At 37.1% G+C, this 13,559-nt stretch overlaps 2 protein-coding genes and 1 pseudogene across 2 annotated transcripts; all 3 read right to left on the bottom strand.

Moving 5' to 3' along the window:
* Positions 1-2,257: 2,257 nt before the first annotated feature.
* Positions 2,258-6,605, bottom strand: LOC137733826 (DEAD-box ATP-dependent RNA helicase 7-like; annotated as a pseudogene).
* LOC137734513 (TMV resistance protein N-like) lies at positions 4,408-5,780 on the bottom strand. Its single transcript, XM_068473763.1, has 2 exons — positions 5,488-5,780; positions 4,408-4,486 (listed from the first exon to the last, which is right to left on the bottom strand). Exons 1-2 carry the CDS (start codon positions 5,778-5,780, stop codon positions 4,408-4,410), a joined length of 372 nt encoding a protein of 123 aa, XP_068329864.1.
* An 810-nt stretch (positions 6,606-7,415) lies between the features above and the next one.
* On the bottom strand, positions 7,416-13,301 carry LOC137734512 (disease resistance protein RPV1-like). Its single transcript, XM_068473762.1, has 5 exons — positions 12,673-13,301; positions 10,214-11,318; positions 9,584-9,895; positions 7,596-9,484; positions 7,416-7,508 (listed from the first exon to the last, which is right to left on the bottom strand). Exons 1-4 carry the CDS (start codon positions 13,299-13,301, stop codon positions 7,679-7,681), a joined length of 3,852 nt encoding a protein of 1,283 aa, XP_068329863.1. The 3' UTR covers positions 7,416-7,508; positions 7,596-7,678.
* Between the last annotated feature and the right edge of the window lie 258 nt (positions 13,302-13,559).

Raw genomic sequence — 13,559 nt, 5'->3', positions numbered from 1 at the left:
TGGACTAGCTTCAGGAGCTGGATCGGCTTAGACTAGACTAAGTTATACTAACATAGTGAAGCGTTTGATACAGTGTCAGACTAAGAAGCTGCCAAGCTGGACTAACTTCTAGTTCTAGTTCAATTCCTAGCCTTCCAAATTCTAATTACCCCCAATGAACTACAAATAAACAACAAAATTTTTCGAGGATCTGCAGAATGAACAGCCAACCATCTGAAGAATATAATCAAATTTTAGAAGGCTAATATTTTCACACAGCTCCATTAATCACAATCAAAATTTAAACTTGTTCGAATTCTAATTAGCAAGACAATTGCAAGATTCATATGCATACTGTAAGTCTGTAACCACAAAAGCAAACCTTGAATTTGGCTTGCTTGAGTACCAGGAGAATCACCAGTAGCTCTCAGATGAACAGCCACTGCATAAAATTGAAAACCCAGAAAAGTAAAAGCACCATCGATCGAAGAACAGGGGACCCACAACCTAAAACTGATAAAAACAGTGTAAAAGGATTTAAAACCCCAATTAATCATTGAGAATTAATGGTTTTCTAAGAAATCCTAAAGTCTCACCTTTTTTAACGGCACTCGGAGACGCTGCGTTCCGCTTCAAAGGTACGATCTTCTTCATCAGCTCCATCTCTGATTCACAGGTTGTCCTAATTTTTAGGGTAGTCCAGTCCAGTGAAGTCTGAAGCCAAACAAACACAACCAAGGGCCTAGAAATTTATATAGTAAACATTTCACATTGAAAAATTTCGAGACGATCATCAATCCATTGCTTGGAACAATTAAACAGGGAACTTTAAAATCATAAAAGCTTTTATCTTTTCAGTGATCTGGGGAGGGTATCATAGAAGGATTAGAAGCTTTTTCACATTAAAATAAACTGTTAGATATTTCCCAAGGCTCTTAAAACATTTGAAGGAGATTCCACAAGCTTAAATGTCTTAATAAGACCAGACCACTTAGTGGGATAAGGCTTAGTTTTTGTTGTTGTCGTCCTAATAGAACAACTAATTTGTTACAACAAACATAATGCAAAAATTGCATTTAATTTTTACTCGAGAGAAAATTTGACATAGGACGGCTTCACTGATTCACATAATACCTTGGAGTGGAGAAATTAAGAATCAGCAACAACAGAAACTCGTGGAATGATAATCATACGGGACACACAAAATCTCTAAGGGAAAATCAATTGCCCATGAAAAACTTGAGAGGGAAACATCCCCGACAGAACCACCACCCCCCCCCGGCGGGGGTGGGGGGGGCGCAATATGCGGCTCCGTCACTAACCCATACCATTGTATCAACTCCATTCCTAGTACAACGCTTTAAAACCTTTGGTGAGAAATAAATAACAAGACCCTATTCCTTATTTGCAACCAGAACACACATGCATCCTCAGCCAACCATCTGAAGAATACAATCAAATTTTAGAAGGCTAATATTTTCACACAGCTCCATTAATCACAATCAAAATTTAAACTTGTTCGAATTCTAATTAGCAAGACAATTGCAAGATTCATATACATACTGTAAGTCTGTAACCACAAAAGCAAACCTTGAATTTGGCTTGCTTGAGTAGAGGAGAATCACCAGTAGCTCTCAGATGAACAGCCACTGCATAAAATTGAAAACCCAGAAAAGTAAAAACACCATCGATCGAAGAACAGGAGACCCAAAAACTAAAACTGATCAAAACAGTGTAAAAGGATTTAAAGCCCCAATTAATCATTGAGAATTAATGGTTTTGTAAGAAATCCTAAAGTCTCACCTTTTTTAACAGCACTCGAAGACGCTGCGTTCCGCTTCAAAGGTACGATCTTCTTCATCAGCTCCATCTCTGATTCACAGGATTGTACTAATTTTTAGGGTAGTCCAGTCCAGTGAAGTCTGAAGCCAAACAAACACAACCAAGGGCCTAGAAATTTTTCAGCTGGATTAAAGATTTTAACGAGATAGATATGCTAAAATATCATGCCCCTTGTTAATGATACGATATTACATTGCTCCATTTTCGTCAGTTTAGCATCACACCCTTCACTGACTCAACTTTCTCCTCGGGAAACATCAATAAGAATGTAAGCATGTACACAGTCGTATTCCGATACTCTCCGATGATTGGTTGTAGTTCTACAGTTGTACATTCAGTGTATGCGAATTACATGTAAAGGATACAATTTTATAATGGCATTTAAGCATGCACGATTATATCAGCGTTATTAAGAAAAATTATCAACACTCTAAAGTAAACTTACAGCACAAATAGCATTAGAAGAAAAGAAACAAACACTTGTCTTTCTTTCTAGTAAATAGAAAAATTAGATAGTGTTCTTACACTTCAAATAAGTGCTCGGACACTATACGGGCATAAAGAAAACAGAAAAACAAAACCGAACAAAATTGAACAATAAAATAGAGAAAGGGGTTGACGGAATACGCTATACGCAGAAAGAATGATATCGTTATAACGAGCCAATCGAGGCCCTCAATCTACCGAATATTTTCTTCATTGTCAAAGTATACTCCTGCCTCCACTCAGATCAACTGGCTTTTAGTATCCCACCAGTTGAAACCATTATGAATGCAACCTTTTGATATTATTTGTCGCTCAGAAGTCAGAACAGCTTACTTGAAGAGCCTGTTTATATTGTGCTTCACCACCTGTTGCCGTGACCTCTCCCACCACCACCGGATCGGTTGTTGGAATACCTATCATTTCGAAAACCTCCTCCACCACCACGGCCAACCCTTCCACCACCGCCAAATCTTGTATTCCTCGATTATTTTTGTTGTAAATCAGGCAGAGATTTCAACACCGTTATGCTAACATTAGCTGCATTTTCCTGACCTGCACCAGACGTAACACCACCACAATATCACACTTCCACACAACAAAACAAAAACTAAACGATACATTCCATGTCAAAGGAAAGAACTGAATAAAATCAGTTTATGGTAGTATCTTAGTAAACCATCATGCTTCATGAGAATGTAATACATGATCAGACACAGATATGAAAAGAAGAATACCAGCAAGAAACAAATCCAAATCTTCGGCTGCCACATCAAAAACTGCACCATTTCCGTCAGCTGTTAGGCCATGCCCTTCACTGATTCAACCTTCTTCTCGGGCAAGAATCTCCTCAAGACCGCAAAAGCAAAACTGAGACAAGGTTGGTGGAAATTAGGGGTCAAACATGATCAACAAATCAAAACGCTAATTCTAAAGCAAGAACACAAACTAAATCAATAAAAATATATAATTACGGATATCTATATTTAAACAGCTCATAGTGACTCCTTCAGGACACAAGCAATACTGTTCCCATTGTCAGTAGTGCTTGTATCCATTTGTGAAAATAAAACAAAGGAACATAAGACATAGTGGTTAGAACACAAGGAAATTAGTGATAATTGCTTACGACGGTGAATAAATGGGCTTTCCAGCCTCAAGAAGTACTGTGACATGGTTCTCCATAGAGCTAAGAATCTCGGTGTAGCCCTGCACATCATACAATAAGCAGCTCATCAACTGAAACAAACATTTACATTAATTAACTTAAAAAGCACATCAAGAAGGGAAGAAATAGAAAATCTTACGGCAGCTTTAGCAAGTGCTTTCGACAGTAGATCTACTGCAGATAGGCCAGAGGTGTTAAGTAGCTCCTCGGCAAAAGACTTGAAAGCAGGAATTACACTGAAATGAAAAATGTATTAATATATGAACATGATTGCATCAAAATGTAACAAGCATTGCACTGTCAAGCATACCTATCAGTGATTTTGGTTATCATTTCTGCTGCATCATGACCTGCTTTAGCTATATCAAGTGGCTGCGGAGCAGAAATGTGTTCAAATTTAAGCCCCGACTCCCTCTCGATTTTTTGAAAAATTTGACCTTGGATCATAAAGCATGACAGCAACTCCAGAATTGCCTGAAAATATGGACACACCTCTAAGTACCACAAAACATCAAAGACACTGGTTAATAAAATATGAATAAACAAGAAATGCAACATTTTTCAAGATTTACCTGCTCTCCCTGTGCGTTGAGATCGATGGATATAGTCTTCTACATCACGTGGGGGTTCACACTGAACCATAAATAGCAAGTGTTTCTTCCATGATCACACACATTAAACAAAAGTGATTAGAAAAAAGACCCAAATGTGAAAGGATAATTAAAAACAGTTATTCAAGATTGGCGGTTATTCGAACTTAGGACCACGATCTACTAGATCGTTGTATTAACTATTACGTGGTGCTCTAATATATTTCTTAGGAATTTCTAGGAGGAAAATGGGGGTAGATCCTTTTTTTTTTTTAAATTCAGTGGGACAAAGGGAATTTTATTGATAACGGAAAAAAAAGTTACATATGGAGGTGGACCATATAATTACCCTGTGGCTCCATCCATCCACGCCAAGCCTCCAAACTCAGTCTGATATGTTGGAGCTGGTTTAGGTACTTGTCCCCTGCATGTTACAGAATCACAAGAGCAAGATTACAAACTGCAGTTTTTACTCATAGTTATTGCAAACTGAAAATATAGTTTGGTGTCAGCAATTACCAATGTAATTATTGTAGCAAGGCAACCGCTAGAACTAATATGAATGAAACTGATTCCAGGTGATCTGCAACTATGGCCATGGCAAGCCAAAGTGAAGAACTTTTGTGTAATGGGGATGCAAGGTGATCGGAGTCCTAAACCCAATTACGCGACAGCCATGTGGAAAATTAAAAATTAACAACACTGCAAAAGCTCATGGAGGTGTATCTGTATTTGGTGGAGGGGAACGTACTCATGACACATTATAAGTTTTGTACATTGCAACATTAACATTCCAGTTGCATGTAACTTTCTCTTCACTAACACAGTTTTTCCTGCATATGTAAGGCACCGCCGTGGAGAAATCTTCCTTGACATTTTCAAGAAAGCAACAAGCTTTAAATTGACAAGCGATTTCATGATAAACGGCTATAGTGATGGTTGTTTTGTCTAAACCACCCAAGAGTCAAAGCTTCAAATTGGCATCATCCCTGTGAAGTTTCAGATTTATCATTGTCAAAGAGTCAGAGAAAACCTGAGTTTTATCCTAAAAGAGTCAAAGCAATGCATGTTACTTACTTGCCACTTGCGATTAACATACTTTAACTGCACAAATTTCATAATCTGAATTGTTCACGTTCTTATATATGGCTAAATTGGTGAACATTTAGCCTTTTATATTTAAGGATGTCAGCTGTGACCAAAATCGTGGATTTGTTCGATACATATAGGTAATTAATAATCTCCAACTAATCTTGATTAAGAAAATGAACATTTTCAAGTTATGATATTTGTACAGTAAAAATACTTCAATAGAAAGTGCATGTGAAAAAAATTAAACTTACTTATAATTTTGCAAATCCCAACCGGATAAATGGTGGCTCTAGCAAAAGTGGACCTCCAGATCTGCACTTCCTTCACGCCAACATTAGAATGACGTCATGTTCAGCAAAAGCTTCTGCAAAACTTCCCTTGAGTTTTCGAATATCAGATGGATCAACCTTGTAGAAAACAGGAACCACTAGCTGCCAGGAGCTCTGAAAGATCATTGCCTTTTCGAAGCTCTTCAGCGTGGATGAAGGTGTTGACTGCTTTCTGATCCAGAGCTTTGTAGAGATGGCCGACGAAGAAGCAGCAGCAGCCTCGAGTCCTCTAAAATTCAGGAACACATTGTATTTCCAATGATTGTCGCACGAAGACGAAGAAGAAGCAGCAGCCATTAACACGCACCGGGATCGATCGCAGAAAGTACTCTGTAAGCGATGATTGACTAGCCTCATGTAATGCAAGGACTGAAATGCTCGGATGGAATAAAAAGCATTAATATAAACATACATTGAAATTAAATCATGCCAAAAAGGGGAAAACTACAACAATAGAGCTTCCCACCCTTTGCACTACATCCTTTCACACCAACCCTCCGAATTCTGGAACCGCCTGCCGGGTTTTGGTAGTGAAGGTGATCTTATAAGATAGCTTTTGATTTGCTCTGGTGCAGTTAAACGTCCGAGGCTTGACTTTCACATAAGCACATTTGAACTGTGAAACTAAGGTGCGGTAATTCGAAACCGCAGAGCCAACATTAGTGACAGTTGTATGAAGTGTCAAAACAGAAACATTTGTTCTCCATTAGCAGCTGTGTTTGCCAAAATAATACCAATGGCTCCTGCATCTTTCACCACCTGTCCCTCCTGCACTCTGGGCCTAATACCACTGTCACAAATCACAATCTTCCTGGCAGCAACGCTGCAATCTGAAGTTCCAAACACAAGGAGCTGGGATCAGGGCAAGTTGAATTGCTTCCCATATACACCATCAACCTCCTCTCTTTATTCAATTCAAAACAACAGTAGATAAAAGAACAACTCCAAAGAAGTGAACTGCACTTCAATTCCAAAAAGGTAAAAGTGAACTTTGGAGTTCATGGTGAGGGTGGGTTTGGGGTGTTGGGGTGCGCTTGCAGTGGATTGAGTCGTGGCAACTTATTCATTCAGTGGAATTGTGAGTGACTGTGAGAGACAGACATTGGTTGCAGAGGGGACTTTGAGTATTTGGGGAGGAGTCGAGGACAGTCAGGAAACCTTAGTTAACATATGTCCTCAACCAATAACTGGAGAAATTGGCAGGACAGATGTGTGAGTGCGACATGTCAGGCTAAATGACCAAGATATCCAATAAGACAAAGTCAATAAAATCAGATTATGTGAGCATACAACTAAAAAACCGGCATCACTACCAATGGTGCGCAAAGATTGGGCGAAAAAACGTAAAGGGAAGCAATCACAACAGAATATGTACCAAGTAATCAGTCCACAGGTTGGGAAATTTTAACATTTGACTCTTGAGTTGTTATCTTTCGGTTGTATTTTTTAAGGCAAGGTGGACATCAACTAAGCAATGCTCCGTGAAACTTAAAAAGGCTTGTGGCAGCTCTTTTTTATTGTACCAAATACCATGGTTTCACTGAGAGAGAGAGGCTTCATTTTGTTGTATTGAATACCTAAGCCACTGATGATGCACACGACAAGCAATTGAAAATCCCGTTATTATACCCCACTTACGCCCAAAAAGCAATCTTTTCATTTGGGCATTAACACAAATTCGGAGGGCTCATCCACTGTAATTTGCAGATACAGAAATGTTAAGATAAAAGGAAAAGCAAAGTACATTTCACACCAATTGGAGGAGCACGGTGGCATTAGCAAGTTAGAAACGGGAATTGACATAGCAATATCTTCACAGTTTCTGCACAAGCATAAACCAAAAGTATAAGAAAAGCACCACATAAGCAATTGAAACCCGCCAAACCCGAACGAAAAGATAGGCAATAAATGTACCTCTCCCCGGCGACAAATCACATAAGCAATTGAAAGCGGCCGCGCGCAGCGTACTGACCGATTGATTTCTTCAAAACAGAGCTTCGTATCCATCATAGTGTACCCAAAACCCTGAATATATTTTGTTTTTTTAGATAATAAAATTTTCCAAATTTTGAAATTTAATTCTGAAAAAAAGAATTGTTGAATTTTAATTACCGAGAAATTGGGGGTTTGGGGCGGAGAGGGAACCAGGCCAAGACGGAGGATGCCGATGATGTTTTGGAGAGTAGTACCACGTGTCAAAATGACAGCATGCCCACTGCAGAATCCCACAAGCGTTCTAAATCCTCAGAGTTGAGAACGAGAGGAAATTGAGAAAGATTTGAGCACCCACAGACATTGAGGGCGGAAAGGTGTGCCAAATTCCAGAGAGTGTCGGGAAGATGTAAAAGGCTTTCGCAGTTTCTCAGATTTAATATCACAAGCCCCTGAAGGCGTTCAATCCAGGGGGAAAGCTCTCTGATACATGTTCCATCCAAGTGAAGCTCCCTTAATTCTTCCATATTTTCTTCAATACTTGGAAACGCCTCAAATTTGGTGCAACCAGAAAGAGAAACATATCTAAGGGACTTGAGTTGACAAATGCTGCTTGGAAGACTTTTTAGTTCCTTGCAATCTTGTAGGTCCAACCAACTTAACCTTGTGAGATTATTAATTGACGATGATAGTTCCTTAATTTTTGACCCAGATAAATTAAGATACGATAGTTCCTTCATAACTTCTGAAATTTCTGGAAACATCTCAAGACTCGAGCAACCAGAAAGATCAAGGGTCTTGAGAGATGTCATATGAATGCTGCTTGGAAGACTCTTAAGTTCCTTACAATCTTTTAAGACCAAAAAATACAACCCCGTGAGATTATTAATTGACGAGGGCAGTTCTTTAACTTTTGACTCGGATAAATTAAGCTCATGTACTCCCCCCATAATCTCTGCAATCTCTGGAAACATCTCAAGACTCGAGCAGCCAGAAAGATCAAGGGTTGTGAGAAATTTCATATGAATGCTGTTTGAAAGACTCTTAAGTTCCTTGCAATCTTTTAAGACCAAAGAACGCAACCCTGTGAGATTATGAACTGAGGGCAGTTCTTTAATTTTTGACTCGGATAAATTTAGAATTGATAGTTTATTCATAACTTCTGAAATCTCTAGAAACATCTCAAGATTCGAGCAGCCAGAAACATCAAGGTTTCTGAGAGATTTCATATGAATGTTGCTTGGAAGACTCTTAAGTTCCTTGCAATCTTTTAAGACCAAAAAATGCAACCCCGTGAGATTATGAATTGAGGGCAGTTCCTTAACTTTTGACTCGGATAAATTTAGAACTGACAGTTTCTTCATAACTTCTGAAATCTCTACAAATATCTCAAGATTCGAGCAGCCAGAAAGATCAAGGGTATCGAGAGATTTCATATGAATGCTGCTTGGAAGACTCTTAAGTTCCTTGCAATCTTTTAAGACCAAAAAACACAACCCCGTGAGATTATGAATTGACGAGGGCAGCTCTTTAACTTTTGACTCGGATAAATTTAGAACTGATAGTTTCTCCATAACTTCTGAAATCTCTGGAAACATCTCAAGATTCGAGCAGCCAGAAAGATCAAGGGTATTGAGAGATTTCATATGAATGCTTCTTGGAAGACTCTGAAGTTCTTTGCAATCTTTTAAGACCAAAATACGCAACCCTGTGAGATTCTGAATTGACGAGGGCAATTCTTTAACTTTTGACCCGGATAAATTAAGCTCTGATACTCCCTCCATAACTTCTGAAATCTCTGGAAATATTTCAAGATTCGAGCAGCCTTCAAGGCCAAGTGTTTTAAGATATTTCATATGAATGTTGCTAGCTAGAATCTTAAGTCCTTTGCACCCAATAAGATTCAACAAAACAAGGTTTGTAAGAGTCCAAATAGATGGGTGAACCTTAACTAAACTTGTACAACGTTCAAGAATTAGCCTCTCAAGATTTGGTGCCTTTGTGAAGTCAGGGGTTTCCTTAAGGTGTCGACAATAACTTAAATTGATGAATTTCAACTTTTCCAGCGTCTATTGAAACATTCAGAAAAACATGCATTACTTAATTAGACATCTCAAAACCCAAACATTTAAAAGAAACATATACATGTAAATAATGACTGTACGTACCTGGGTTCCTTCCCAAAGTCGGTCAATGCGACTAAATCTTATGTCAAGGTCAACAAGATTTTTGAATTGAAAGTTGGATGGCAAAGACTTAGGGGATAATCCTAGCCAAGAGAGACTCCTCAACTCACTAGAAAGAAACTTTAAGTGCCCATTCAGGTGTTGTTTGCAGCAATCATCGTTAAAAAATTGGTACTTCTCAGGATTGATCTTGAGAAGTCTTAGTTGAGTCATACTAACAAAAGCTTCCGGATTTAAGCGTACCTCACGTGAGTTCGACAAATCAAGGATTATGCTTTCAACTGCTTCTGTAGCCTGTGCAAATCAAAGTGAAGGTAAAAAACAGAAAACCTTATTTTAGCTTATGAAGTTAATACTTGTTTACTAATTGAGTCATTTGATAATAATTTCATTTTCAACTTTTCAACATTTTTTATTATCTTTTTAGAAATCTGAAAATTGAAAACACATAACTTGTTTGGTAATTGTTTTCAATTTTCATTTATTTAAAAAAATTAAAACTAAAAATTTAAAATTGGAAACAAAAATGGTTGTCAAACGGGCCTAAGAAAAAGATTTTGGTCAAAAGTTGAAGCTTTCTAATAAATATTGCATAAGAACAAGATTTCTCACCGTATTTTGAGTTAGCACATGATGAACATCTTCATAATTCCACAACCTACTTCGTCTCCCAGGGTCTTTAATAGATTCTTGGCGAACGATTTCCCGACCCATTTCCTCTAGTGAATCATGCATCTCCAATTTCCCCTCCTCTGAGACAGTTATGAGAGCTCGATTGATCAGAACTGTTATTCCAGTACGAGGATAGAAACCACAACCGTCCAGAATTTCGGTTGCATAATCTTTATCCATTCCTTTAAAGAAACATGCAATATCTAGAAAGATGTTCTTCTCTGTGTCATCTAGTCCATCGAAGCTTGTCTTAAGCACATCATGAACTCCCCTCAACGGGATTTTCCTTATTTTTTCTAACACATTTTCCCACTCGGATACAGTTTTGTTATCAAGAAAAGCTCCTAAGACTTTGAGTGCTAAAGGCAAACCTTGAGCATATTGTATGGCATGCCTCGAAAGATGATCATAATCTTTGGTGGGTTGGTTATTTCTAAAAGCATACCGCTTAAAGAGTTCCAGAGCTCCAGAATCACTAAAAATCTTGGGCTGATATGTCGCATTAGTTCTACTTAGTAATTGCAAATCTCTAGTTGTTATAATGATTCTACTTCCACCACCGAAAGAATGTTGCTCTCCGAGTAAAGCTTCAATTTGTTCTAATTTGTCCACATCATCAACAACAATAAGAACTTTTCTCTGACCTAGGCTCTTTAACATCACCTGGAAACCCTTATTTGAAATGTCGGAACACCCCACCTTGATGTTCGAGAGACTCAATAGAAGTTGTGTCTGCATATGTAGTTTGCCATGCTTCATGAAACCCTCCTTGACGTTTTCAAGAAAGCAAGAAGCTTCAAATCGACAAGCGATTTCATCATAAACAGCTCTAGCGATGGTTGTTTTGCCTAAACCACCCATACCCCATATTCCAACAATGCGAACAGTATTCGTTTCAACTCCATGAGGGTGTAATATTAAATGCATTTTATGCATATGAGAATCCATTCCAACCAGGCCATTATCTTTGCTTGATGTTGATGAGTTGCAGATTAATTTCTTAAAAACATCTTCTACAATTTTCTCAATAAGCTCTGCATCATCCCTGACAAATTTAAAAACTAATATAATTACAAAACCAAAGAATAATTTATGAATCGTTTTGACAACAATTTTGTTTTCACTTTTTTTAAATCTAGATTTTGAGTCTTCAAATTTTGGCCTTCAGTTTTTAGTTTCATTGATAGTAGTTATTAAACAAAATTTTTAATTTTTCTTTCATGGTATTTAATAGTCCCAACAATCAACACTTAGATCTTGCACATATAGATCTAACAAAGTCTTTACAACCGTTTGTACTGAGTATTTTGTACCACTGTAGCTAAATCATAAGTTTTCATCTGTTAATTTCCAAAAAATGAAAAATGAAAACTAAAAATTTAAAACAAAATAGTTATTAAATGTTAAATGCTACAAGAATCCCAAAAATTACCAGGAAATTTAAACAAATTGGAATTCACTCATAGTTTCATGAATCCCAGGCGGATAACTGTTGCCCGTTGTAAGAGAGGACCTCCAGCCGAATAAACCTTTGAGAGACTATGTCATCCCTAACTATCAATGTTCTTTAATTAAAACCTTGGTTGTTTACAGTTTTTTATCAAAATCGCTGATATTAATGTAATAATATAGTTCTACGTAGGTTATTATATTTTCAAATTAAAAATTGAAATTTGTAGTTGTTTATATTAATGGGATTTTAAATAAGACCAATAATTTTATGGAATTAAAAATATTAAAGGATAAATTATACTCTAATATATATGTACGTCCAAAACTAACAAAAAAATTATTGTACCAAAACATGGGTACATTTTCAAATAAAAAGAAAAAAAATATTAGGCTTAATAATTTTATTAAATTTCTTCCATTAAACTTAACAGTAATATATTCTCAAATCAACGAAATAGAATGTACTCACATAAGTTTAAAAAAATAGATTAGAAAACAACTGAATGGCTTATATATATATAAAAATGGCACATTTTATATATTAAAATAAGAAAAAATTGAAAAGTTATATGAATGGGTACTTGATTACATTTAAGATTAAAAAATTGAAAATCTTTTTATAAAAAATTAATGGGTACAAAATTATTCTAATTTTGAAAATATTTTGAATTGAAATTTAATTAGGAGTTTAATAGCAGTGTGAGTATTAAAACTCTAAATCAATTACTAATTTCTATTTTTAAAAATTATGTAATTAATATGTAAATTCATTAATACATTATGTTAGAGACTTCGACCAAAATCTAAAAACTGATAAGTCTAAGTCAATAAATATTAATAATTAGAAACCGAATGCTAAGTTTTCCTAACATTTTCTAGTTATGATATTTGTAAAGTAAAAATACCTTAATAGGAAGTGAGTGTGTGCGTGAACAAAATAAACTTACTTATAATTTTTTGAATCCCAACCAGATAAATCGGTTGCTCTGGCAAGAGCAGACCTCCAGCTCTGCACCTCCTTCACGTCAACGTGAGAATGGCGTTCATGTTTAGCAAAACCTTCTGCAAAATTTCCTTTGAGTCTACGAATATCGGATGGATCGACTTCATAGAAAATGGGGACGATAATTTGGTTCTTGTTATCGTTGCATTCCAGGATTTGCACGAGTTCCTTCAAGCACCAAGTGGAAGAAGCATAGCTTTGAGAGAAAACTACAATCGAAAGCCTTGACTCTCGAATCGCTGTAAGGAGCTCGGACAGGCGGTCGCCTTTTCTGAGATCTTCGGAGTCAATGAAGGTGTTGAGTGGTTTCTGACACAGAGCTCTGTATAGATGGCTGACGAAGCCCCTGCGAGTGTCTTCCCCTCTGAAATTGATGAACACATCGTATTTCCAACGAAGACCAGAGGAGGAGGAGGAGGAGGAAGAAGTAGAAGAAGAAGAAGAAGAGGTGTCGATTGGTTTCCGACGCAGAGCTTTGTAGTGATGGCTGACAAAGCCCCTGAAGAAAAAAAGAAGAGGAAGAAGAAGAAGAAGAAGAAGAAGAAGAAGAAGGAAGAAGGAAGAAGAAACCATTAATCACACCTGGTCGGCGATAATCGAGCAGCTAGTGTAAGAGGAATGTAAGAACAGAAATACTCAATTGATCTACACACTGGATCACCAGGTCTGATCGGTGCCAAGTCAATGAGTAAATGCAAAAGGGAGAAAGGAAATTATGCTTTATGTGTTTTCACACCGTCTTCAAGGAAATTTCGGTGTGAAAAGGAGTGTGCATATATATGAGTGGGTACAATAAAAGAGAATTTAAGAAAATAAATTATGCATATCTTC

Source organism: Pyrus communis, chromosome 5 (genome assembly GCF_963583255.1).
Source record: "Pyrus communis chromosome 5, drPyrComm1.1, whole genome shotgun sequence".
In the NCBI taxonomy this organism is placed as follows: domain Eukaryota; kingdom Viridiplantae; phylum Streptophyta; class Magnoliopsida; order Rosales; family Rosaceae; genus Pyrus; species Pyrus communis.
The sequence above is the reverse complement of the archived record's forward strand: the minus strand, read 5'-3'. Positions and strand labels throughout refer to the sequence as shown.